Source organism: Drosophila bipectinata, chromosome 2L, assembly GCF_030179905.1.
Source record: "Drosophila bipectinata strain 14024-0381.07 chromosome 2L, DbipHiC1v2, whole genome shotgun sequence".
Classification (NCBI taxonomy): Eukaryota; Metazoa; Arthropoda; class Insecta; order Diptera; family Drosophilidae; genus Drosophila; species Drosophila bipectinata.
The window spans coordinates 9,150,715-9,178,387 of NC_091736.1; the positions used below are offsets into that span (position 1 = coordinate 9,150,715).

Below are 27,673 nucleotides of genomic sequence, written 5' to 3' on the forward strand. Positions count from 1 at the left end.
CACAAATATACCAAGGTTAAACTTTTTCTGAATGTCTGGCAGCCCTGCGTTTGGGCGCCAAGCTTTGACATGGATTTCGGCTCACCCTCGGGCGTGTCTGGCGGCCTACTAAATCTCCACTCGAAAAGTAAACAACGCTGCGTGTCTTGTCTTACCGCACGTTACCATCATTGAAGGGAGCAATTAGCAGACCGTGTGCTATATTCATTCTGGATGAGTTCCTCCGATAAGAACTTTAAGCCCTGTCCCGCTGCTCCCCTTCCCGTTCACCCAATTCGTTTCTCGCACCAAGAAGACAAACACACATGCACTGCACTCGGCTCTCAGTTTTGTAGACCCTAGGAGTTGTAAGTTTTATCTGGGCTTATCTACTATTTGACTTGATCTTATCATTCCCAGCCTCTGATCAGGAAAGTAGGTAGACGGGATCTCCCGTTTTGATGAACACTTGTCGTTCAAATTTTGTGTAGTAACGTAGTGCTGACGTTGTACGTGTTTTTTTTTGTTAATTTATTGTTAATCCAGACGGAATTACTAAAAAATAAATTAATTATACAATGAGCAGGAACGAGGATACGCCGATTGCCAAGTAAGTTCAAGAGGAAAACGGTTTACCGCCTCCTGCCCTTATCCAAAAAGTTTCGCGACGCAAAAAGTTGGCCAAAATAAAATCTCTTTTGGCCAAAATTAACATAAAGCGCCAAATGAGCTGCTGATTTGTTAAATAGGCGTAAGAGCGGACCGCGTGGGAGCAGCGACAACTGTGACGGGTCCCGGGCCTTGGGATTGTAGGTGCGCAGAGGCCTCGAAAAGTTCGGATAGAGGAGCTTAAATAAAGTGCGCCGGCTACGTTTTTTCCTTATACATATATACACGTTTTTTTTTTTAGCCATATTTTATTGCAGTTCTGCTGCCTCTCCCCTGGCAGCTTTGGCACTTTTTTTCTTTGTGCCCGCCCGGTTGCAATTGCGTTGGAAAGTTGCAGAGCAAGTAGTTTAGCGCCATTTGCACTTTTCGTAGTAAAAATTACGCGCACTTGCACTCCCACAGCCGAACGACAGTGCCCACCCTCGTCCGCCCACTCCCACATACGGCAAACTTATCAACGGGCACATCACACACACGCACCCTCACGTGCTGCTGCTGCTGATGAAGGCGGCGGGCATGGGGGCGTGGCCTTTAAGTAGTCATCGTAGTTTGCGTTAAGTAACAAAACTTCAAATTGAATTTTTCGCTGCACTTTTCATTTTAGCACCTATCAAAAAAAACCCTTTCCTCGCTTTCCGAAGCATCAGCTCATTACAGTGGGAACTGCCTGCTGATGGCCGGGCGGGCGGGCCGGTCCTTATAGCCTCGAATCCTGGGAGGTGGAGGCTTGGGGGCGTGACGCCCCGGTTACATTGTGTCTGCTTAAATGCCGCAGTTGCCGTTGTGTTGGCACCGGCAACGGTACGTTTTAATTCTCAGTTGGGGTTTTTGGAGTTGAAGCTTCTCCAAAAAAAGTTCTCCAACTTGCTGCTTTTGCTTCTGCGGCTGCAGTTACTTCTCATTCTTCTCGTGCTTCTTTCACTTGTTTACTGTGGAAAACAAGTGCATTTCTATAGAAACTTAAGGAAACAAAGGGGAAAAAACCCCAGAATACAAAATAAACCGCTTTAATTAAAACATTAGTTTGCAGACTTTTACGTGACATTAAAAATGGCAATCTAACTATTAAATAGAGTTGGGACTGGATTTTATCATTGTTGGGGTTTCTTAATTAAGTTGGCCTTATAATAAACAGTAAACCATATAATATTTTATATAAGATTATATTATAATATTAATTTAAGATTTATAGAGATTATCTTATCTTGATTTTGGAAATTGATATCCTTTTTTTTGAAGAACTTAAGAGCACACGTCCTTTAAAACTCACTATCTGTAAGATTTCTGCCTACTACGCCTTTAACAAAAGCATCTCTATTTTTTCATGTAGAAGAAACTCAGATCGGACGCACCGGAGTAACTATGGCACAGCTCCTTCCTTCCACCTGCTGGAGCAGGGCCAGGGCCGGGCAGGCGAGACTGGAGGCGCTGGCAATGGCAACAACAATCACCCGGCAACGCCCTCAACACCTGCACAAATTTTTTGTTTACACGGACGCTCCAACAACATTGAAGGTAAGGAAAGTCGGGTGCATGGGGTTAAAGGTGGGGTCACAGTGACTGTGACAAACTGTGGGGCACTTTCGTGTCGCTTTCAATCAGTGCGGACTCCCTCGGAGCGGAGCAATTTGCAGTCATTCATAAATTATCAAGAAAACGCAGCAGGCAGCGGCATTTTGCACTAAAAGTCAAATGCAAACAAATCAAAATCGACAAAAAAAACAGAATCAACAAAATTAGTTTTCACATTGTAATTTTCGTGTTTTATTTTGTGTGGGTGTATATAGTATAGATAATATTGTAGATGTTTGATTGTTCCCAAGTGCCCATGCCCTTTTTTGTCGAGGAGAGCTCGATAATCCGACTGAAACTTTAGGCAGCAGCTAAATGGGTGAGTGAGAAGCTTTAATTTTGGGTAAACGCTTGCTAATTGGAAAATGGCACGGAAATCGACGGAAGAGAACGACGCCCCACCATATCGAATGAAGGCGACTTCGGCTCTGGACAAATGCCGCCTGGAAATGGTGCACGAATACGGTGAGCAGACGACCACTTACCATTTACCACCTACTCCAATATCCCGGCCAAACGCCGCCTCCGTCATCAATCAGCTGATGGTTCTTGGGGCAGGCAGGCAAACCAAATTATGGTGGCTCTGAGCAGCCAACCTATCCATCCAGCTCCAGCTTCTGGTCCAGCCTCGCCTTTGCCTTCGCCCTCGTCCAATCGTCAGGCTTCCTCCCTCCCAAATAGGGGCATAATCAAAATTTATGCTCTTTGCTGACACACCGCTGCTGAGAACAGACCGCATCCGACTATGGCCATATGTCATAAATCGCCGGAGGAGCGGAGGAGCCAGTGCGCCATAATTTACGTATGACATCGTCGATGGACCAAATAAATGTTTGGCTCATTCCTTTCCCGATGCGAGTTACTTTGTGTGTAGTCAGATACCTACATAGAAATCGATGTGGCGGTGTCAAGTTTATATTTTAATTTCCTCGTCGGAGTCGAGTAGTGTTACATTTTTCATACTTGACACTCTACCCGGTAAAGAGATTAGATTATCCAAGAAACCTGGATTCCGTGTAATATTTACCCACTTCCATATACTGCTACTTGAAAAGTTTAGTTTTTACTTGATTTCATTAGTATCATGTTTTCTTTTTTAAAATTCTATTAATTTATAATATTAAGGGGCATCTTTTAGTCGAAAATGTCGAATAAAAAATCGTTATTTATATTCCTTCTTTTTCGGATGATTCGATTTATTGGCAGACGAACGAACCAGAAATGAAATTACGTTGTGTCTAGACTTTAGACTTTCGACGTTGGCAGGCCGCCCCACAACCGTAAACTTCTCCACTAGCACTGGCTCGAAACTGTTTATACACTAACATATAAACCCTATAACATGGAATACATTAGGTTGTCGAACTGGGGGGCTTTCGGTGCATTCAATTATATAGCTTTAGTCAGTAGCATCTAGTAGGTTGCCCCGGAGCTGTTGCTAGTCCGGTCAAGTAGTTAGTCGTTCGGTAAACGCGGTCAAGATGGAAGGATTTGCAATTACCGGAGCACTAAGCAATGCAAATGCCCTCTCCCTGCCTCCCAATGGAAAATCCAGTCCCATTGTTACCAATGATATATACAAAATCTATGAAGCGGCACCAACAAGAGGTAACTTGCTAATGAGGATGGAAGGCAAGGGCTGTATTGGTCCAATTGTCCAATAGTTTCATAAATAATGCCGAGGAGAAGTATTCATTTGAGGAGTTGACGATTTTTTGAATGTTTCAATTATACTAGTCCAGACTTCATTGTTTACCAGTCTTCAGAAGCATCGATAGCCTCGGTATATATGGTAAAATATTCCCATACTTAAAGATACATTGCTTAACCTTTCCTCTTTATTTAAAAAACATTCTTGGCAATAGACGTGCTACTGGAATTAATTTAATATTTGCACATAATAGAGTGGCTCTTGTCGCAGATTTCCGTCTATTAAATTAATGCTCGTAAGCCAACACTTGGGATCGAGTTGTGTTCGGGAGCTGACCCTTGCCTCCGACATCATTAATTATTTATAAGTGCAAGTGCAGGGCACAATTGTTGCCATGGCAAACAAGAGATGGATGCGAGGAAGAAAAATCACATCCATGAATGCCAAGGAAGCATGTGACACCCACCATCCCCCCGTGGACCAGGCCAGAGCCAGAGACCGAGAACAAGCCCGAGACCTGTCGCACTCTGGATCTCCAACATACTTTCCGCATTGCGCAAACAAACAAGGCGAACGGTCCAAGGTGACCAATTAAAGATGCAGATGGATCGGAGTTGTTTAAATTGCAAGTATGATGATTCTTATGCATCAGCTGGCTGCAGTGCATGCGGCTGCTTCGGCTGCAACGAAACTGGATGCGGGTCTAATAGGTGAAATTTCCACGTGCCACAATCTTCGCCACTGCCAGTGCCATTGCTGTTCCAGTACCTCCAGTACTGGGCTTTGGTTATGCACAGGAATTTAATTTCGCTGCTGGCATTGTTACTGCCACTGTGTAAGTGCGAGAGGGAGCATGTGAAAGCAAAGGATTCGGATGGGGATGCGGATGCGGACACGGCTGTGGAGAGTCGTGAACGGGCGAAGGAGCAGGAACAGGAGCAAGAGCAGGAAGAGGTTGCCGGCAGACGAAGGCCTGGTGGTGTCGGTGGCCTTGCGCTGGATTCAAATGAAGAAACCGCGCTCACTCCAACAGACTGGCCAGTGATGAGATGCCACACATGGTGGGTGACACGCTCGAACATAAAGGATATAAAGAAGAAAAAGGGATAAAGGAAGATGATTTTTTTGGCTACTAAACTACAATGGGCTGCTGAATAAAATTTTGAGGAAATGTTTTAAATTCCATGTAATTAGGATAATTAAAATCTCATCAGGGACATCCCATCACGAGCCCATCTCTAAGGCTCCCAACTGCAGAGCAGTGGAGCATATGCTGGAGCATACATATGTGTGTGTGGATGCAGTCACCTTCCTCTGAACGCTCTTGCAGCTTTTCCCGCTCCGAACAATGGAAAGCTGCTCTACAAGGCGACCAGAACGGGAAAATCTGAGATGTCGAGGGTGTAGGGAGTATGGGTGTGCGGGAGTGGGTGAGTGGGAGCCACCAGGGCAAGTGCAAAGAAAATGCAGCGGAAATGACAAAGCATGAAATACGGCTGCGACAAATGCAATAAAGTATTTAATAGACTGCTCCTAGCCGACCGACCGACCAACCAACCAGCCAACCAGCGAACCAAACCAAGCCAAGCAACTACCAACTTTCGCCTGTCACTGACACCGAAAAAGAATAAAACCAAAAGGAAAATATAACATAAAAAACAAGCTTGGAAACTCCAGGAAATGGGCCATATAGAGAATCCATATGGGAGGGGCGTGGCAGCCAAGTAGGAGCAGCCGGAGCAGCAGGAGCAGCGTCGGTGGTCATTATTCACGTACCATGTTAAATAAATTTAAATGCCTGTTTTGTAAATATGTATTGCCTGCGCAACGGCATAACAGATGGGTAAAGGGAAAACGTATTTCCCAAAGGGGAGCCAGAGCGATTTCACACACATGGATGTGCAGGGCGACAGCCCCATTGTTAATTTAACACTTTCGAACAAAAATTGTATGCCTGGCAGTCTTAATCGGGGCTTAAAAGAATCACAAAATGACATGAAGCGGAGGATATTGTATACATTGTTAAGACTCATATTCCATACACAAGTAATAGGAAAACACGATGTAAATAAATCAATCAAGTGCGATCCTTTTGTTTCAAATATGCTATTGTTATATTTTGGGAAGCTGCACATCAAACTTTGGATTTGTATTAAATCAACCCAATATGTAATAATAAACATTTTAGTTGTTTCGAACACGAACACCAACCTGAAGTCTGAAAATGTTTAAAACAAGTCTTTTGCATAATACTTGATACTGTTATTCAACAAATTCCTTTGTTACAAAAACAATACAACTTAAATATGTCTTGAAAAATAACCTCTTTTGTATTAATTATCCTTTATCTTTGAACTTTTCCAGTGCGAGATCATTGCCATCGGGCCCGAAGCGAAGGCGTGGACATCAAGGCACGACGGAAGTTGATCATAGCCAGCATATTGTGTCTGGTTTTTATGATTGCTGAAATTGTGGGTGAGTCCAGTTAATGTTTATGTGGATGTAGGGAAATCCCCTTTTTTATTGTCTCCTGGTGGCGTCCCTCCCTCTTAACCCTTGCTCTTTCAATTGCTTTTTCTATTTCCCCTTTTCGCTCAATTCCCAAACTAATTTTGCTCACCTCTGAGAATCTGAGCCAACAAATAAACAAAAAATAAAGAGGAAAAGCAAAAAAATGTTAAGTCAAACAATGCGGATGGGAAAGGAAAAAAAAGGACACAGTATAAAAGGCAAAAAAGGACACGAAGGAGACGATGACGATGAAGACGACGACAACGACAACGGCGAGACGATTAAAAACTGAGGACCGGAAGTGCAACAATATGGCGACCGGAAGGGCTTACTGTCTGCTGTCAACCCTCCTCCAGTTATGACGGCCACGGGGCGAATGGGTGGCGGGTTCGTTGGTTATACAATAAACATTTAATTTTCGAGTGGCGAAGTTGTCGTCGGTGCTTCGACGGCTGTTGCCGTTAATCGCTTTGCAATTACCTACAATGTTCCATACCCGGATCGGACGGAAACCAGGACTCGGGGGCCAGTCCGAGGAAAGGATTTTTTTTTTGTGTCCCTTACTTTGCACTTTTTTTGTCGTGCTTTCAAATCGAAATTGTTTTGCCCGGGGTCTCTCCAATGTAAAAATAGAACGAAAGAGCAGAGTAAGCAAGTGAAAACTCCTCCCTTTTACTGTTTTCCGAGGGAAAAGCCGAGGGATTGTCCCCCCTACCAGCCCCTACCAGCCACCTCCAGCCCCAATCAGCATCCACAATTCCCACAGATTGTCGAGTTAATTTTTTGCGCATTTATTTACTCTCGCACCCGACCTGGAACCTGGAACAGGTGGCGTCCTATCGAACAGTCTGGCCATCGCAACAGACGCCGCACATTTGCTCACCGATTTCGCCAGTTTTATGATCTCGTTGTTTGCCATTTGGATTGCCGGACGCCCATCTACGCAGCGGTAAGTACTCCCAGCCGGAGACGGCAAATGAAGACACTGCCAGAAGTCACTGGGGGAAAGGGAAATCAATAAAACGTAAACTTTCAATCTTTTCTGCATTCCTTTTAGTCGTTGTCTGGTGTCAACTTTTGCCTCGAGCTATATGTAACCCCTCCTTTACTGCAGGTCCAGACTATTTGGGTCTTTACTGGAAAAAAAAATAATGTTGAAACGTAACTTGAGTATTTATGACCAAGATCTGATGGTCAATTGAAAAAATAAGTTTTTAAGGAAGACTTCTTATACTGTTATTTTGTCTATTTATCTATTAGGGATAATATAAGCTTAAGGGAATAGATTTATAGGACAAAACGTTTTTTTTTAAAGAAATGAAAAAATAATTGAGGAGTAAGGTTTCAGAATTTTTCTTTTAAACATTAAAGGAATAAATTATATTTCAAGAATAGGACAAAAATTTCGATAATATATCTATTATTGTACGAGCTTTTGGAGTTTTTATAGCCGGGACTTAAAGAGTAGGTGTCCTTAATAGCTCCAAAACATTTGTAACGATTGTTTTCAATCTTTGGATGCAATTTCTGTATCTAATTTACCAGGTGATGCTGTAAATAAATAACTAATCTTTCAACCTTTTTAAAAAGAACTATTTAAAATAAGAACCGATGCTACATATATTTGTTTACTTTTACTTAATATTATGACATAATATACATATATGAATTCTATGACAAACGATGACAAACGATTTAATATTTAATATTAATATTATGTCGTTTATATTTTAATATTATGTATATTTTCAAGCTTTTAAAGGATGCTTCCCTTTTCCAAACTAGTGTATCTGCAATGCCATGCAATTTATATTCCACTTTTATACGCTTGCACTGCCACCATAATTTCTGTCGCTCGACTGGACTATTCTTCCTGTGTTTCTGAATTCCCAAGCAGCCGTGTCTCCGCTGCTGCCTGCATTTTCCCATTCGCCATCGTCTAATTAGGCGAAAAGCCTGTTTCCAAATTTTCAGTGCCTTCCTCCAGCGTCTGTGGCTGCAATGGTTGCTATTGCTATTGCTGTTGCTGCCACTGCTGCTGCTTTTGCTGTTGCCTCTGTCTGTGCCTCTGCCTCTGCGTACTATGTACTATACGTTTGGCCGTTGCACATTTTTCAATTGGTCTTTGGGAACAGTGCACCCTCTCATATCCTTGCCCCTTTACCACTGGGGCCCCTCCTGCCATGGCATCCATCTTGCGCTCAACTAGAAGGAGGGAGGCGAACGGCACGTTCTGCTCATTCATGCAAAAATCTCACTCACTCGACGACTCGACTGCAGCCACAAAGTGAATAATGAAAAACTTTTGCAATTTCAAGCGTGTTGCATGGTAATTTTGTAAATTTCGCTCATGCCACCAGACTCAGACTGTGCCTCCATCTCCTAGTCGGTGTGCGTTGATGTTGCTTCTGTTTTTGTTCCAGTTGGTCTTGTACTCTCTGGTGGCTGTAGCTACACTTTAAGAAATTATATGCTTATCATATGCTTAAAAAAAGGTGATAAAATAGATCTAATTATGTATAGCTCAGAAAGATATAAAAAAAACCCAAAAATTTTAAAGAAATACTCAAAGTTTTCAAGGGATGCCCGTTTTTCTGAAACAGCTCTGGCCAACGCCCCGGTTTGTTTCCAAAAAATTACCATTCTTTTTTAGGCAACTTCAAAGACGAATAATTATTGGATATAATGTTAATATAGAAACTTATAATCGAACCCTAAAATTTTTCAAGTTCTTAGTGTTTCTGTGCAAGATGCATGATGCTGTTGGTGCTGCATGTTGCACGGAGGCGAGGGCTCTCTGCCTAAGCCTCAGTCTCAAGCTCAGTCTGGTTGAATGCGTCTCTTTTGGGCCTGGTCTTCTGGTCGGGCTTGGTTTCAGTGCGGTTCGCAGCCCGCCTCCTCCTTCGGGCTTCTCTCCACCCATTTTGGCGCTAGCGCTGGCGTTGCCGAGTTGACAAGCCTAATTTATCAAAACAAAACACATTTGCACAATTGCAAAGGCAAACGCAGAAAACGAAATGCAAAATGAACGACAACTAAGAAAAATACAGTGGATTATATAAAATTAGTTTTATTATTATGAATAGTGCTATGAAATAAATTAATTATTTTTAAATATAAATTTAGGTTCCATGGCAAACAATTATACATATTATACCAAAAAAGCTTTGAGCAATTTCTCAAATAGATATGTATTTTTTGGATATAATAGATTAAACGGAATAATCATAAGTATTAGATATATCTATATGTATATCATATATGGTATATTAGACTGGTTTTTAAAATCATTAAGAGTTTTTTTTTGGAGTTGATGCACATATATGCTAAACTTTCTTAATTAAATAATTTCTATTAAAATGAGTTTCTAGTTAGTTATTTCTTTTACCAGATAATCAATTAAATTCCATTATGGCTAGTTCCAATTATGGGACCCAGCCGCTTTATATTAATTATATTTGATTCAGACCCAGTGTACCCAGAGCCGTCATTGAGGTAGCGATGGTGCTGCCTGGCGGCCCTCCATCTGGGAGGGACTAGGGCGAAGGCCCAAGGACTAGGGGGTCTGGGCCGGCAGCAGCAGGCGGTCATTAAGCAAATGGCTGCACTTGCAACGCCAACTGCAAGGCCCCAACTAACGTATATATATATATTTGTATACACATATACCGAGGGCTCCACCATACATTGACACAATGAGGGAATGCTGGGAGGATGAGGGACACGACGGATGTTTGCTGGAAATTAAATTGTATTATTATGGCGAGACATTCGTTGCTGTAGCTGCCTGCTGCCTTCTGGCATCGCATTAGTTAGCAGGCTGGCAAAATTGTTGCCTTTTGCCATTATTTCAATTTTATAACGAGAGTGGTAGCCCCGTAGCCGCCCCCTTTTTACCTGTCGGTTACCGGTGGTTCGGTGGGCTAGTGGGTTGGTGGCTCGGTGGGTATGGTCTGGTGGCTTTGGTTCGCTCTGATGCGGCATGGCTTGTTTTCTGGTCTGGGTTTGGCTTTAATTGAACGACCCTTGACTTCGTCGCCGTCGCCGTCACCGTCTCCGTTACCGCTGCCGTCGTTCAGGTGTTGACTTTGACCCAACCAAAAAATAATATACAAAAAAATTAGCAGCGGGGACGCACATGCAAAACGCTCGTTACATTAGGGAAATTCAAAAAACCCTCCCCCCTCGAGTGGGGCTCATTTCGGGCCCGAAAATTATCATCTGGGGGGCGAGACCGCGCCCCAAAAAGTACAAACCTGTGAGACTGAAATTAAAATAGCATTTGACAAATTTTGGTCACATTTATCAACTCATGTTAATTTTTAACATCCCCGCACTCGCCAGGCTCAGTGTCAACTTCAATTTGTACTGCGTTGTGTGGCTGAGGAGCTTATCTCATGTGTCAGAATTGTGCTTTGAGGGGTTTATGAAGGTTATTGATGTAGAATTACAATGCGAGCCAGCTTATGCCTAAAATTTGACGGGTTGTCAATTGGGGGCTTAATCTGTTTCTGATTTTATTGCAATTTGTATCTGTACTTTAAAGTATTTAACTTTTAAAGCGCGTATAGACCCTTATAGTTAGATCTTTTTAAACTTTATCAGCTCTTACTATAAGTGACATTCTTAACTTATTTCTCATAAACTTTTTCCGACTTCCTATCAAGACTTCATTAACTTAACTCTTTTAACTTTATCTTTGACAGGATGTCCTTCGGCTGGTACCGCGCAGAGGTCATCGGAGCCATGGCCTCTGTCTTCATGATCTGGGTCATCACTGGAATCCTCGTCTGGCTGGCCATCGGACGCCTCATTAGCGGCGACTACGAAGTGGATGCCAAGATCATGCTGATCACATCGGGTCTGGCCATATTGGTTAATGTCATGTAAGTACTGCCCATCCGATATGCAGATCTTCGATGCCAAACTGTCTGGGGGACGTCAGTCTAAGTCCAACTCCGACCGGTTGTCTGTTCGTGTGACTGCAAAGTTTTTCTGTTTTCCCTCGGGCAGTTTTCCAATTGCAATTGCCGCAATCAACTTGTCCCGGGCAAGGGCCAGGCCGGCAAATGGGTCAGAACTGCACTGCAAATGTGGCCCGATCCCTTGGCCCATTCGCATTCCCATTCCCATTCTCGGCGAGCGTTCCCTTACGTATTTGCCAGTTGTTGCGGCAACTTTCTCCACATTTTAGCGACAACTTTTTCCACAAGTTTAGAATTTCTTCTCGTTTCATTCTCTTTTTTTTCCCATTTTTTTTTTATTTTTCCCTCTTGCGTCAACAAAAGCCAAAAGCGACGTCGACAAGGAGTTTGCTTGTGTTTGTGTTGGCCAGCCCCAGAGGTGGAGAATTCTCTAAACGGGAATGGGGTAGCATGCCATCGAAGAGGGCTTCGATATGGCTCGAAACGGTAGCCAATGGGGAGTCTCATGCCACAGGATTTCATTTTACTTTAGCAACCTAAAAATAAATCGAACCAGCAAAGTTGAACGCCTTATTTAATTCTATTTCAATTTCCCAATTGCTTTTATGTTTACACAGCTATTCTGAGTTTTAGCCAGAAATTTTGAGCTCTCTTGCTAGCTTTGTCAGTTTTTTTTTGTAAATAATTATTGTACTTGTATAATTGATTTTAGGAAATTAAAGGTAATTCATAACACAATTTGTTGGTTTATTTATTAAGTTAAAAGACTGTCTATAAGGTATACTTATTTTTGTGCTTTCATTTATTTAATTTGATTAGTTTCATGTTATAAGATACCTTACGATTGCCTTTTGCTTTTAAAGGTAGCTCCAATTTGGTTGATCTAAAAATTTATTATTTTTGTATTATTTGAAGAGTATTTAATATTCGTTACTTAAATAGTTAATCGGTCCACTTGTTTTGATTTCGTGGAGTGCACCTGCAAGCATGCAACGCCTCCTCTTGCGTCCTTATCCCTCAGCAGCCCCCGCCTTCTGTGATGCTCATTCATGTGGCTGTCGAAGCATAGTTTTTGGCGCATAAATCGCAACGTTCAATGGCGAGCTGAGCGGCAGCTTCTCACCCTCATCCTCACACAAACACACGTTATGTGTGGCGCTTTCTCGCCACCTCCCCCTGCATTTTGCACTCACCTATGCTCAGCGAATGTTGCTGTTGCTGTTGCTGTTGTTGGCAGTTGGTCGGGTAGCGCAAAAATTTTCCAGTTGACGTTGGCATTTTCAGTGTTTGCCACTTGAATTGTTTGATTACGTGAATTGATTGTGAAAAACGTGCAGCAGAAGCAACTCTCCTGGCTTAGAGATTGTGGCCAAGAAGACTATGGCCGAGTATGGGGGAAGGTGTGGCTAAGGCCATCTTTGGATGCTGCCATAAAAGTAGAAAGTTAGGTCAAGTCAATGCTGTAGCTTCTTTCTCGTCCGCTTCCCATTTAACGTCTTCCACTTCCGTTTCTTCTTCTTCATCGTCGGGACTCAACCTGTGTTCGAACAACGAAATTAAATGGCCACCTTTTACCGTTATGCGATTTTGTGAACGAGTTTGCAGCAAATTTCAACTATTTTGCAGTCCAAGTTGCTCTTACTGTTATTGAAGGCTTTTTACTTAGTTTCATTTAGTCGTTGAGCGCTCTCTGGGTATTTTTTTTTTTTGCCCAGTTTTTAGTTCAATTAGCACAATGCCGAAAATAGCAGGAAAACACTCATACACACACAGACCGCACTCACACACACACACGCACAGAAGTTTCCGGTTGCTTTGTGAACTGCTGTTGTTTTTGTTGTTGTTACTGGGTTAACTTTTGAGTGGCGCCAACGACGTCCGTCGACTTCACATCGTTAAAACGCCCATTAGGACGGCCAAAGCAGCGACGGCGAGGCAAATGGAGAAAGCAGAAATTGGTCGGAGAAAGCAAAAAAAGAGAGAGTCGAATAAAATCTCTAGTACGGTAAAATTTTATTGGACGAATTCGGAACTCGATTTATAATTTTAGAACTGAAGGGGGGCAATCAAAAGGCAAGAATTTGATCCATCATGTTCGAAATATATGTTTATTTTTAATTTATTGCAAGAAACTAATACGGTGTGCCTAATTATAGATAAGAATACAAGAAATTGTACACAAAGATTTAAGCTGAATCTAATCGAGTCTACTCTAAACTAAAAAAATATACTCCATCTTAAGTTTAGGAACGTCTAAGATGTTAAAAAAGATTCTATTAGGATATCTATTCATTTCCTAATTTTTACAATATATATTTCCAATTGAAAAGGCTTACATACAATTCATAGTATGATATACTATCAATTTATAACATTCCGTGAGGAATTTAATACCATTAAATCTAAAGAAAGAAAATCCAGGAATATAAAAAAAGAAAATATATGTTGCCTATCATAATAAGATATTGTGATATTAAAGACTAAATTGAATCTAATTGCTTTTCATTTCATTTAAGTTTAGAGAAGGACCATCAAAAAAGTAGAAATCTGTTTGTATCATATAATGATGTGTTTCAATTAGTAAATATTTATTAAAATATAATTTTAATTGATAAAATGTTAGTGTTTCAATATGTTCCTTATTGATTGAAATACCCGATTTATTGCCCGTATATCTGGTTCGTCCAACTTAAGCTTTACTGTACACATCATACACACCAATACACGAACACACACAAGCTCTCATAAAGCCTGACCTTAAACTGCAAGTGGGACATTAGCGAGAGCAAATGCCAGTGAAATATGAGAGGATCCTGTGGTGGGAAGACAGGGGGCGGGACAGCTTGTGGCAGAGAGGTGCTAAAGCAATTACAACCAGAGTGTGGCGATGAAGGCGCTTAGCAACGGGAATGGCAGTTAGGACAGATGGATGAATGCACAACGGAATTTTTTCTTTAAAGCAATCAAATAAATTTGATATGAAAGAGGGAAGGATGGACCGTATGTAGGTGGAATCTTGAAAATTTAATCAAGTTTATTTTCCTGACGGTTTTGTACTTTAAAGTTTAAACAAGGTGATTTTCAGAGTCTTAAAGTTTAGAGTCTGACGCCATTTTTCAAGGCAGCCATCTTGCAAGGTCCTTCTTACTCATTTCCATTCCCATCAATTGTTTCTGGTGTTTTGGTCACAATTTGAAGTATGTACGTCGGGGAAGCCTCATCGTTATTTTCTTCATTATTCTCAATAATTTCTTTGATGTATTGGCCACTTACCGTGCCTCCTACCAGATACTTACTTGTACTGAGTGTTCGACATGTGAATATTGAGACTGGTCGTCAGTCATTCGTTTCTCCATTTTGGCCAGCCACTTGAGACCGAAGCTAGCCGAAAGCTTGTTAGCCTGACAACTCAATTTCATTTTCAATTTCTAAGACCACGCTGCGATGGCCCGGCCGGCACTGGGCGAAGAAGCTACCAGGCCAAATGTGGCCATAATTTGTCAAACAGCAACAAAAAATACGAGACACCAGAAAGAAAAGCAAGGAGCAAATAAATATAAGCGCTGATGGAGGATGGGCCACGGTAGGGGCTGCTTCTTGTGGGCCAGTGCGTTGATGGGCACTAAATAAATTGTACGGAATGGTACCGAGCGCTAGGAAGTAGTGCTGCCAAATGATAGCATTAGAAAAAGCTTAGAAATGTCAAGTAGAAAATAGGAAATGTTAAAAACTATTTCTTAGAAGACATTGTACATTTTGGGTGCACTTTTTAATAAACCCTATATCTAACCAAATATGACCTTATCCTTGCCAAATTTGTATTACTTCGCCCCTCTTAAAAACAACCAACACTGGCAGTAGGAACCCCCGAGTCCGGCAATTTCCCTCACCACTGATCCCAGTTCCGTGGCCACGTGGTCAGCGGTGGGGCTCCCATGGTGGTGCCAGAGATTCCATGCCGTGCACATACGCTTTTCGACTTTGAACATCCGATTGCCAAGGCATTACTCCGACCACGGCCCCTCGTCACTCCCACCCCGTCTGTGTGTGTGTGTCCTCGAGCGCAAAAAATGCCAATGCTAGCGACATTGGCCCCGGCAGCCGCGCCACCTCCGCTACCTCCGCCCAAGCTCCGCCAGCTCGGCATTGTTGTTCCAACTGTGTCGCTGTAATTTGTAGCGCGCAATGAAGCATTTCCCCTTGATTTTGCGGCATCTTTACTCGCCTCGTTAGTGGCCAACAAACGACATCAGCCATGACAACACCAGGACTCGGTGCCGGGACCAGCGACTCAGCGGCGAGCCACGGGGCACGCGGTGGGTAAAGAATCCTGGCGGGCTCCTGGCTCAGGGCGGCAGCCCTGGCAGCGTATGTGCCATGTCCTGATTTAATTGACAGGAACATAAATATTAGCGCATATCTTGACTCAGCTCGCCTTGGCGTGGCTCTGCTTGGCTTGGTTGGGCTTTGGTCGCGTATGTGACTGTTGCCAGGATTTGCAGCCACTGAGAATGTCTTGGGCCATGATGGGAGAGCTCTGCTCCACGACCTGGTCTTGGTTTGCCCGGTTCTGGTGTGGTCTGCTTTGGTCTGATCTGTCACCCGGATGAGTGGCTCGTTAAGCTGTCGACTCTGGAACAAGGACGGGGTTGGAGCCCAGCGCAGAGCTCCGTCTAGAACTAAGACCACAAGACCAAAGAATAAAGACAGCCGGACACGTTTATTGCACTCGTATTAACGCGCTTTTTACAACCGAGTGTTGGTATTTATTTGACCTGCAGTGTGTCTAAGACAGTCCACGCGAATAAAAAGGGGACGGAACCTCGTAAAAAGCTTTTTCGCTATGACTGTATCGAGAAAATGCCAAGGGCCACAAAAGCGGAGTAACTTTTAAATTTACTTTTACGTTCCACGAATAAATCTATTGCCGTTAAATTTTCAGATACAAATTTATGGGACTATCAAAAATGAAATTTATGCATTTAATATTCCGATTGTAATGTGTGGATAGCAGCAATTTTAGCAGCAATTAGATAATGTAATTTACTCATTTCTCATTAGTTTGGAATGTTATCAATGTGAATTGATTTGAAGTCCACTTATGGTTATGGAAATAATGACATCCAATCAAATTAATAAGCTTCTGCTACAAATCAGTTAATATATTATATAATTTACGGAATAATTTATGTTCTATCCGTATCCAAGATGTCCGTATTAGGTTTGACGTCAATTAGCCAAAGTCGTTGACATCCGAACAGGGTCGTCTAGAATGGTCGGAACCGCGTTGCAGCCCCAAACAGCTTTATCCGTTTGAGCCGCCAAAGACTGCTCACTTTGGGCTTTGTGTTTGGTCCTGCCAATGGTTGTGCGTAATTTATGCGAGTTTATTTATTGATGCTCGAAACTGCATTGTTTCGGCCGAAAGCCGCCTAAGTGCAGCCGGCGGCATTGGCAACGGCGGACGGAGCACAGAGAGAATTCGGTTCCGTCCAGTGTCCCCCAGCCCGGTCGCTGGTCCGTTGGTATGTCGGTTGGTCGACCATGGCCTTTTTCCCCAAATAGAAAACCCATAAATCTGCAATGTCGGAGCATTTAAAATGAATAAAAAGTCAATGTGCCGAGCTATTAACTGCCTGATGCATGCCGTGAGCCGAGAGGCCGGCCAGAGAGCACCCCGGGGGTGGTGGCGCGGGAGCTGTGAGGCGTGGAACCGGGAGTGGGTTAGTCAACCGGTTGCCATTTTCGACAATACATTTGTATTTGCATGCGGCAATGTGTCCGGACGTACTGAACTGGAGCAGCCCAGATGGGCCTGGGGTCGGGTCGGTCGAAATCGGACAGGAGCGGTTAGTTTGGATGGTCGGCTCGGAGGATCCCTTGCACAGGGCTCGCACACACCTTCCGGTACACAGGGCTCCCCCCGTGGTGCCGGCCGGAGCTGGAGAACAGTGCCTAAAATTATTTATTTTTGCAAAGAAAAATTTAATTGATTTATGGAAATGACTGCAAACCTATAGAGTCTAGTTAAAGGGTTTTGGAAATAAATGCGAGAGAAAGTCTGTTATTACACTTAGCTAATGGTTGCCAAATGGTCATAATGGATCAATTAAAAATAATTTGTATGGATCTTTAAAGAATACTGGTACTTCTTTATTGATCAAATTATATATGAATATTATATGATGAATAATATTATATAAACAAGTTTTTTCGGGGTTGTTTTGTAGAGAAATTTTTCTATTACTTAGTTGGTGTGTAGAGTGTAGTTGCCAATTTTGAAATCTTTTATAGAGGAATAATTTCATAGAAAAAGTGATTCCTGATCCCACTGTTCGTGACCTGGCTGTGTTTGCTTGACTGTGCGGTGCGAGTGTTGTTGGTGCATTAAAATGCTGAAATAAAATGCCAAACAATGCAAAAGCGTTTCCCGCATACCGGAGCACCCCTCTTGGGCCAGCAAATAAAACACAGGAAAACGAAAAAAAAAAAAATACATTTTGGGTGCGTTTTTGTTTTCGTACTGTGGCCTGGCTAACGTGGCCCAGACAGGAATGGGATGTTGGGAGTTGGGTTGAAAGTTGGACACAGAGCCGGTTGGCCGACCGGCTCAACATAGCTTGCAACATTTTCAAGCATATTAAATATTTGTGATAACGTTTTCAATTTCCCAACCCTTCGTTTTGGCCAGAATGGGCGTCCAGCTGCAGCACGGGCACTCGCATGGCCTGGGCGGAGGACATGGTCACAGCCATGGTGCACCCTCGAAGAAGTCCAAAAAGCTAAAGCAGATGCCGCCCCACGTCCATGCCACATCCACGCCCTGCTCCGCCTCGCCCACGCAACGCATTGAGGGCGGAGTGACCTTTGCCCCTGAGGATGCCGAGCTGCCGGGCAGCGGACTGCCGACCTACTCCTACCAGAACGCCAAGCTGGTCGATCCTAGTCTGGACTTGGAAATCGCCGCCGTTCTGGCCGAGACTGCACCCGGTGCCCATCATCATGGAGGATCCGCCGGCCGCGAAGCCGTCAACATGAATGTCCGGGCCGCTCTCATTCACGTGATTGGCGATGTCATCCAGAGTGTGGGAGTGTTTGTCGCCGCTGGCGTGATATACTTCTGGCCGGAGTATGCCATCGTTGATCCCATCTGCACGTTTGTCTTCTCCATCATTGTGCTCTTTACCACATTTACGATCATGAAGGATGCCCTACTGGTGAGTATTGGGGTTCGATATTATGTACCATGCCATTTTTTTAAATATTTATTTGGTTTCCATTTTTTTTGGCTTGAAAGGTTAAACTTAAATGTTTGAGGGCTTTTGAATTTCTGGCATTTGCATAAAGTAATTAAAAATATATAAACACGTTTTTAAAGCCGACAATAAAAAATAATTGAAATCTTTGCATTGCTTTAGGTTGTTAATCCCAAAAGCAATTATACATACTTAAAAAACATATGAAGGCTTTAAAGCGGTTTAAAAAATCAGAAATTATGAATTCGAAGTCTATTGCATTTAAATTGCCGACGTTAATTGACAACTCGATTAATATAATTGAGTTATGGGAGAAGTAATGTAAAATTGTTTGCAATGAAAACAATTAAAGAACAGCCATTCATATTGCAATCTTGAGCGTATTGTGCGCCAGATCGGATTAAATGTAAATTACGTTGTTTCGTTACCCGACAGGTGCTGATGGAGGGTACCCCCAACTACATGCACTACGCGGAGGTCCTGCAGATTTTCCAAGGCATCGAGGGCGTTGAGCGGGTGCACAATTTGCGCATCTGGGCGCTGAGCATTAATAAAGTGGCGCTATCTGCGCATTTGGCCATTGGTAAGTACCAGCCGGGGGCACTGGCGTTCAGTTTGGCCTTGTGGCTCAGCCGGACCAGACCAGGCCAAACCAAACCGAATCAGACCAGAAAGGTCGTCGTTGGGCGCCGTTTGCGCTGATGCATGTGTTTGTCCGCCGTCCGGGGGGATTGTGTGTGTGCTTTTGGGCATGGATGGTAATTATCCCAATGGATTTGTTGTTGTTTTAAGCGTTGGTCCCCCTTGCAGTCCTGCTCCTAGTCCCTACCATGTCCATGTCCATGGGCAGACAGTGAGCAATTAGCTTAATTATTTTTGAAATGGCTTTTTAAGCGTGGACAATTTTGATAGAGCGAGGGCGAGTACCAGTGAATGGAGTTGCAAGTTGGCAGTTGCCCATTGGCCATTGTCCACCCCCCATTAACGTTATCCTTGTGATGCTGGCTAATCGTTTCCTTCTCTCTCTCTTTCACTCTCTCTTCCCCTGTAGCTGCCAATGCAAATCCAAAGCAGATCCTGGATGCAGCCACTTCGGCGGTTCATTTGCGCTACAACTTTTTTGAGACGACCATCCAGATCGAGGACTATACCGCCCAAATGGAGAGCTGCCTGCAGTGCAACGTACCCGAAAAGTGACCCCATATTGGACAAGAAGCAAGTTCTCGTTCAACTCCAAAGTATATTCAACGATATATATTAAATATTTTGTGTTACCGAGATATACGTACATACATATATAAAATGTAATGAGTAATCAAATTCTCGACGACCACAAATCAGCCACAAAGTACCATAATAAAATTTGATTTGATTTTTTTCTTAACTTACCTGCGTGTTTACCGGCTTATCACACTGACGCGACGCCGTGTGTCAAGCTCATGAAGCTGTTTAACATAATCTGCTTTACATGTTGATACATCCACCCATCCCAAGCTGCCCTTTATCATAAACAGGTGGCCCTGGTGGCGGTGGATGATGTTGATAAATTCTCATGAAGTAATAACCCTAATAATACGAAACAAGCGACATTTTTCAGCCCTGACTTGCTAGAGTTGAGAAGTACTGGATTTTGAATTGGTTTAATAATTGATAAAGTTGCTAGACTGCAAATGGTATCTATTTGTTATAGACTAGCTATGAAGTTACATGCTCTGAACCGCAAGCGATTAACGATCCACCACAATCTAATAATCTCATTAAGTTACATTAATTTCCCACTGACCACAGACACATTAACCCATCAGCTAGTCCAGTCTAAAATTGTTACAACCTCATCAACTTTGAAATGGATTGCTTCTGACATATGCCCGTCGTCAATCGCTTTAATCGAAATTCATTTTTTAACGAGTTTACCGGCAAAGTCGCAATCTCTTTGGTTATCTAGTTCATGCACTTTTTCTAACAAATTTTTCATAATTCCCCGTGGTGCAATGGGGTGGAGAGTTTTTCGTCTGTATTTTCGATCAATCCCGGTGCAAGAGCGATATGCAAACACGCATAAAAGTTATTAAGCCACCGATGGCTGCCACTTTCGGCGATGCACACAAAAATGGCCACCGCGCCCAAAACTAATGCCAATTTATGGGGGGTGCACTGGGGCGGAGGGGGCCACTGGCCAGTCCCAGACCATCAACACGCGGGCGGCTTACCTGTGACTCCCTCGTCCCAGCTGGCTGTCGCCCCCCACATTTGTGGGACAAACCATCATACCAGCCCACCACCCACCGCACTGAACGCTCAAATTATGCATAATTTGGACATGTGGCCATTGCGTAAGCGTCGCTTATGTCGAGGCAGGCGCATTGCGTGTGGAACGAAGCAACGTTTCAAATTATGTCTAAATTGTTGACCGACAAACTGGATGGCTGGCTGCTAGGATGACCGAGGGAGGTCGAGTGACTGTCTGAGCGGCTTGCCGGCGGGCGGTGTTATGTGGGAGTGCCGCTGTCGGCTCTCGCGCCTCCGGGAGCGGGCACATGGGAGTTGGCGCCTAATCACCACCAATTTGTTGACGGATTTGCCTTTTGGCAGCCAACAAAGACGCCACCGCCACCGCCAGCGTCACCTTGAACAAATTCCACGAATTTCACCTTCGCCAAGATTGCGGCTTAGCGTTTGGAGTGCAGTAATGCCCTTAAAGTGGCAACGAGCCACCCACTCGCCCATCCACTCCGATTCCCCAATCCACTCCCTACGCATGCGCAGCTACGAGAGTTCTAAAAAGCATAAATGACAAAAAGAGCAACTTGATGGCGGGCCGAGAGCCTTGTTTAGACCATGTGTTCGCGTTGCGGCTTTGCTTTGGCGGCCACTTGACCTGCAGTTGCAATTAAATGCACTTTGCACACGACCAAGAATGTTCGGAATTCCAAAGCACTTCGAAATATTCATACTTAAAGAGGTATGTTTATTGCAGCCTCTTTAAGGTCATTTATGTTTCGAAACCAGTTTTATCCTCATTTATTATATTCAAATTTTTTAATTTCCTGATTTTTAAATAAGGCTTAAAAATGGTTTAGGTTTCAATTTAGGCTAAGGTTAGGTTTAAAATTTTAAATGTAGAGATATTGAGTGTGGGGATTGAGTCAAATAATTTAATATCTACAAAACCGTTCATTATTTCACGATAGTTTTCAAAAAAAAAAAAGTGAAAGTGATATTTTTTTATTATACTTCTATGATTTATTTTTTCGGCTTGGTACTTTTTACAGATGCATATACATATATGCATGCATATAGTGCATTTTGTTCAACCTACATCGATCGAAAATTAATCTGCTTACACCACCAGGTTTTTAATAAAATTTGACCCAATATATCAAAAAATTCAACCTTTTTGTTTTTTCTTGCAAATGTCATAACATATGTCATTACATTTAGTCACACAATCACTTTCTCTCACGAAGAAATTCCCAGTGCCTTGACACGGTCCGGCCGTGGGAGTACACTTGTTAATAGTTTTATCATAAGTAAAACCCAAGGCAATCACTCTACAAGAGCCTTTATATTGTAGGTTAAGGCCGCACTTTGCTAAAAACAAAAAGGGGAAGATTAATTTTTAGTCCCACGCTTTTCTTTCGACACTTACGATCCTTTTCGAAGGAAACACCAACAGAGGATAATACAGTAATGATTATAAAAACCAACTTCATTATACTAAAGTATGGATTGCAGTGACAAGATGAAAAAAAAATTAGTTTTACAAGGCTTTTAATAAATTAAATAACTATAACTGAATAATTTCGTTATGGTATAACTATTACACCAAACATTTGGCCTTACATTTGGTAAGAAAATTACACAACATCGTCACCAGAATTAATACGAAAAAATAAAATTAAAATTGGCTTTAATTAATTTAAAATAAATCAATTCACATTAATATAAAAGTTAGTTCAAGTTATATTTTTTATTTCGTTATACACATATGATTTATATGGTTACGTCTTCGCATTTTTTACAGATTACAGATGATATAATGGAAGTTGATAACGTAATATCGATGAAGAATTCATTTTCTTATTTTGTGCATTTAGACACACAATCATTTTCTTCCCTAAAGAAATTTCCAATGCCACGACACTGTCCCTCCGTGGGAATACACTTGTTATTAGTTTTATCATAAGTAAAACCAAAAGCAATCATTTTACAAAGACCCTTATAACTTAGTTCAAGGACGCAGCTTGCTAAAAACAAAAGTTAAAAAAAAAAATTAATTTTAGGCTCACAGGTTTTTTTCCACACTTACGATCCTTTGCACTGAAGGAAACACCAACGAAGGACAATATAGAAACGATAAGAAAAGCCAACTTCATTGTACTAAAGTTAGAATTGCAATGACGGGATGAAGCATAAAAACTCACTTTTAAAGTTTTTGAATAAATTTAATTAAATAGCCGTAACTGAATCACTTTGTTACGGCTATGACATAAGGTATTAATTTAAGCATTTGGCCTTCCACTTCTCTTCTCAACGAAAAAGTTACCTCTTTCTTGGCAGATGCCTCCTCGCTATAGATATATCCTTGCGCCCGCCCATAACATAACTGAAATCTATAAAAATTCCTACTTAATACTAAGTACTAATGTGATGGGATCCCTTGAAAATAGGGTCTTCCCCTATATGGCTCACAGTGATGGCTATATCTTCCACAATTCTCATCCGATTCTTAAGCGGAGTACCTTAAACGATTTCTGGATCGATTTCGCACCATTCTGCATTAAAATCTTGAGACATAATATTTTTTAGATTTTTTGTCCATTTTTTGTGATAGGATCCCTTGAAAATGGGGTTTTCCCCTATATGGCCCACAGTGATGGCTATATCTTCATCAATTCTCATCCGATTCTCAAGCGGAGTACCTTAAACGATTTCTGGATAGATTTCGCACCGTACTGCATTAAAATCTTGATACAAAATATTTTTTAGATTTTTTGTCCATTTTTTGTGATGGGATCCCTTGAAAAATGGGGTTTTCCCCTATTTGGCCCACAGTGATGGCTCTATCTTCCTCAATTCTCATCCGATTCTCAAGCGGAGTACCTTAAACGATTTCTGGATCGATTCCGCACCATTCTGCATTGAAATCTTGAGACATAATATTTTTTAGATTTTTTGTCCATTTTTTGTGATGGGAGCCCTTGAAAAATGGGGTTTTCCCCTATTTGGCCCACAGTGATGGCTATATCTTCCTCAATTCTCATCCGATTCTCAAGCAGAGTATCTTAAACGATTTCTGGATTGATTTCGCACCGTACTGCATTAAAATCTTGATACAAAATATTTTCAAGATTTTTTGTCCATTTTTTGTGATGGGAGCCCTTGAAAAATGGGGTTTTCCCCTATTTGGCCCACAGTGATGGCTATATCTTCCCCAATTCTCATCCGATTCTCAAGCGGAGTACCTTAAACGATTTCTAGATCGATTTCCCACTATACATCCTTCTCCCTATATATATCCCTATAATACCTACATTACAAATTAGTAATTTATTTATTTTCTAAAAGTTAGTATGAATTAGTGGCTGTAGAAATTAGTTAATTAAACAATTTGCCAAACTTTTTCTTATGCAGTATCTCATAACATTCGGTATGACCCTTTACCATTACCATAAATGCAATTAAATTTGGCTTCATCTCTAGCTTTAAAATAAATTGGATACAATTTTGATGAAAAAAAGAAACAATACTTGTTGAAAAAGTTAAAGCTTTTGATAATTGTTTGCCCTCCATCTCCCTGTCACGATTTCACTCCAACATTTTGCAAAGATGCACAACAAATTTGGGAAGGAATTCCGCGTGCTTGTAGCGGGTGGAGAACGAAGGGAAGCTGCTGGGGCAAGGACGATGACGTCCAACGTCGTTGCTCATTAAAAACTTTTAGCCAGTTCGAACTTTCTGAGCCCAGAGATAAGCAGCAAGAAAAACAAGGCAAGGAGTGTAAATTATAAATGCACAAAGTAAACAACAAGGGCGAGAAATATTTTGGAAACATGAAACTGGAACAGGATACGGGAAACTTATTGAGAAATAAGACGTGCTGATTTATTCGCAAAAGAATAAATTCGTTTTAAAGCGCCTTGCACTTGTCACATGCTCGAGTAAATAGACTGCGATTAAGTTAAGCGGCAAAGTGGCAAGCATCGTAGATTGTCATTGGCCAAGGGAATATATGGCTCGGCTGGATGCTTGGGCGGAAAACAAGTGCATTGCATATTTTAATCAAGGGAAAATTGTATTGAAAAATATTGTTAACAATAACAGGCAGCCGCGGCATTGGCAACAGCAATGGTGGCGGCATTTTTAAATGACCCAACCATACAGGCCAACATGTGACAGCCGTGGCGGCGACAATTAAAACTTTTTACTAGCATTCAAATTTTTCAATATAAAGCGAACGGTCGGTCCTCCGCGGCCATCGGAGCCGCCAGCGATAGTCGTAGCCGTAACTGACCACTGCCATGAACAACAACTGCAACATCGGCACCAAAAGCAACAACAACACATCCCAGCACATTGCAAGTTGCAACACATTGGGGCACAGCAGCAGTAGCAACAGAACAGCAATACATGAGCGGGGCAACCAAACAAAAAGCACAATATAAAAAAATCAGCTGAATAAAAGGAGAGGAAAGCAAAAGCCGCGACATTTCCATGCTGTGAAAAAAATGCAATGAGGGGTTGGGGTCCGGATTGTGTATGGGATTGGGGCTTGGGCTTGGCTGGGGCTGGGACTGCGACGGTCGGCACACGGCATGTGGGGGCTACACAGATCGTTGAAAGCGCCGTTAAAAAAAGTACGTGCCCGTGCATGGGGAAAGTGCAGAAGGTCCGCCGCAGGGCATCTGCCTGTGCAATATTTGTCTATGAAAGGAAGCCGTGACAACTGTGGGGAAAGTGGTGCGGGGGATGGATGCGGCTTGCATTGCCAATATAATGCCCCAGCGGATGCATTGCAGTTGCTTAATAAAGCTTTAAAAAATACAGTTTCCCTTTATGGGCTCATAGCTGAAACAGCAAAATATTTAATTAATGTATGACGGTGGTTGCAACATGTATGTTTTAAAAACAAACTACAAATCACCAGAAGCAGTGCTTCAAAAAAATACCATTTTTTATTACCAAACAAGTTCTGTTTAAATCAAGTTTCGAAATAATTTATTAAAGGAAAACAAGAATTTTTAATATTTTCTTGGGTATTTCAAATAAAATATATGCGTGTCAAGCAGAGACTGCCTCGAATATCAAAATTCAAATGATTCGATTCAATGATTTTCCTAGAAACCATTCAGACCAATGCAGACAACAAATGCTATAACATTCGGGGCAATCACATTTTGTCAGCAAACAGGAAGGGATATTTTTGTCAAAAACTTTTCCGACAACCTCCTGCCGAACTCTTGCAGGAACTCTTGGCCGCATTAAAGTCTAGAAGTTTTGGTGCGTCTATTCCATTGGAGGGAGAAAGCGCCATGAATTATGTAGAATTTAATCCGAAAGCTTTTGCGAAACGGATCGATGTTGCTTGGTGCCCGCTGTGGGGCCTTGAAGATGTGTTTTTTGTGCCAGCAAACAACCAAAACAAAACACCAACAATAACATTACCAGTAACAGCAACAGCAACAGCAGCGTCAGAGCCCAAATAACAAAACAAAAAAAATTGTTGCCAAGTTTTCTAGCGCAGAGCCTAGGACACAGAAGCATAGAAAATGGCACAATAAACACTGAACGCATATAAAGGACATTCGAGTTCATTTGTTCGGCGCGTTTGCGGCAGGCCATGGTTAAGGGATGTGGCCAAAGAGCCGGCGGGATGGGATCCGCCGAGTTCGGGGCGAGCGGGAGCTAGGGGCTGGGAAGGACGTCCAGTGGGCGTGTCGCTTCGGCTCTGGTCGGCTGGTGCATTGTCGTCGATGTTGTTGGTGTTGTTTTTGTTAAAAACAATGGCACTACGGAGGCACCGAAAAATAGCTGCAACAAACTTTTGCAAACTATACAATTGCATAAAATCGTAAAAAATTTATAGGGAATACATTCGCTTTGGGGGAGGAATGTACAACAACAATAACAACAAAAGCAACAACAACAAGAACCATATCAACGGGAGCCGCACAACAATTGTTGCCATTGCAATGGAGAAGTTGAATAACGAGAAAATTCAAGAAAAAAGGATTTAACTACATAGGCGACTGTGTAATTGCGCTGCAGGAAAAAAATATAAAACAATAAAATCCACAAAGGGTTAAACAACAAACAAAAAAACATTTAGTCAATAAAGGGGTAAGTTGTTAAAAGATTTAAATAACTACTTCAACTGATATGGGGTTTGGATACAACATCTCGGTATTGTTCAGGGAACAAATGCAATTAATACTTTGGATACTCAATATGCTTTGAAGCCTGGTACCTATAATAAATTAAAAGTAATCCAATATACAAAAAGTAAATAAATCTTAACATGAAAAAAGTTTATTAGTTTGAAGACCATCTACAAATATTTATAAACAGTATAAAAATATATTTTTTTGGTTAAATTTTGGCTTCTTTCCAGTTTAGTCTCCTTGAAAGCTTATACAGATTCTATAGTCGTAATACAATATTAAAGTTAATTTAATTAAAATCCGTCAAAGTTTTTCCAATATATTCATTGAGCCTGTTTTGAGCTGATAGTTCCTCATTCAATCAAGACATATTTGGTTAATATTGACTTTGAGGTTTGTAGGTGTTGTTGGAAATGCATTTTTTTAAGCACTTCCGTGTAGATTTTTTATGAAAAAGATTTCACATTTATCATCCAGCGAATCCCTAGTTTGTTTACCTTTTGGCTTCGGATCAGTCGGCGTTGCACATCATTCATCATTCGCATTTCGCCCCATTCATAACTTTTTTCGAGTAGACTCTACCTTGGGGTCCCCGACTACCCCAAGCCTAAGCATAATTTCTGTTGTATTGTCGTTGGATCAGTGGAGAAAAACTGCAAATGAACTCGGGCGCCACTGTTGTCATCGTTGTCGTTTTGGCCGGGTCAAAAAAAAAATTTAAAAAATAGA

The 27,673-nt window shown here is 42.0% G+C and overlaps 1 protein-coding gene and 1 long non-coding RNA gene across 3 annotated transcripts; one reads left to right on the plus strand and one right to left on the minus strand.

The window, feature by feature from the left end:
* The first annotated feature begins 438 nt into the window (after positions 1-438).
* ZnT35C (Zinc transporter 35C) lies at positions 439-19,947 on the plus strand. 2 transcript variants are annotated; one of them, XM_017243825.3, is made up of 8 exons: positions 439-589; positions 1,979-2,163; positions 6,236-6,346; positions 7,211-7,331; positions 11,089-11,268; positions 17,999-18,524; positions 18,999-19,146; positions 19,615-19,947. In XM_017243825.3, the coding sequence occupies exons 1-8, from the start codon at positions 558-560 to the stop codon at positions 19,758-19,760; spliced, it is 1,449 nt and encodes a 482-aa protein (XP_017099314.2). In that variant the 5' UTR covers positions 439-557; the 3' UTR covers positions 19,761-19,947. The 2 variants fall into 2 exon arrangements, with proteins under 2 accessions (XP_017099314.2, XP_043068563.1); XM_043212628.2 differs by lacking the exons at positions 439-589; positions 1,979-2,163 and adding exons at positions 2,331-2,539; positions 2,608-2,685.
* Positions 19,948-22,039: 2,092 nt separating this feature from the next.
* Positions 22,040-23,001, minus strand: LOC108126753 (uncharacterized). The gene is made up of 3 exons (XR_001773388.3): positions 22,873-23,001; positions 22,213-22,810; positions 22,040-22,154 (listed from the first exon to the last, which is right to left on the minus strand). It is a non-coding gene; the product is annotated as an uncharacterized lncRNA (long non-coding RNA).
* Between the last annotated feature and the right edge of the window lie 4,672 nt (positions 23,002-27,673).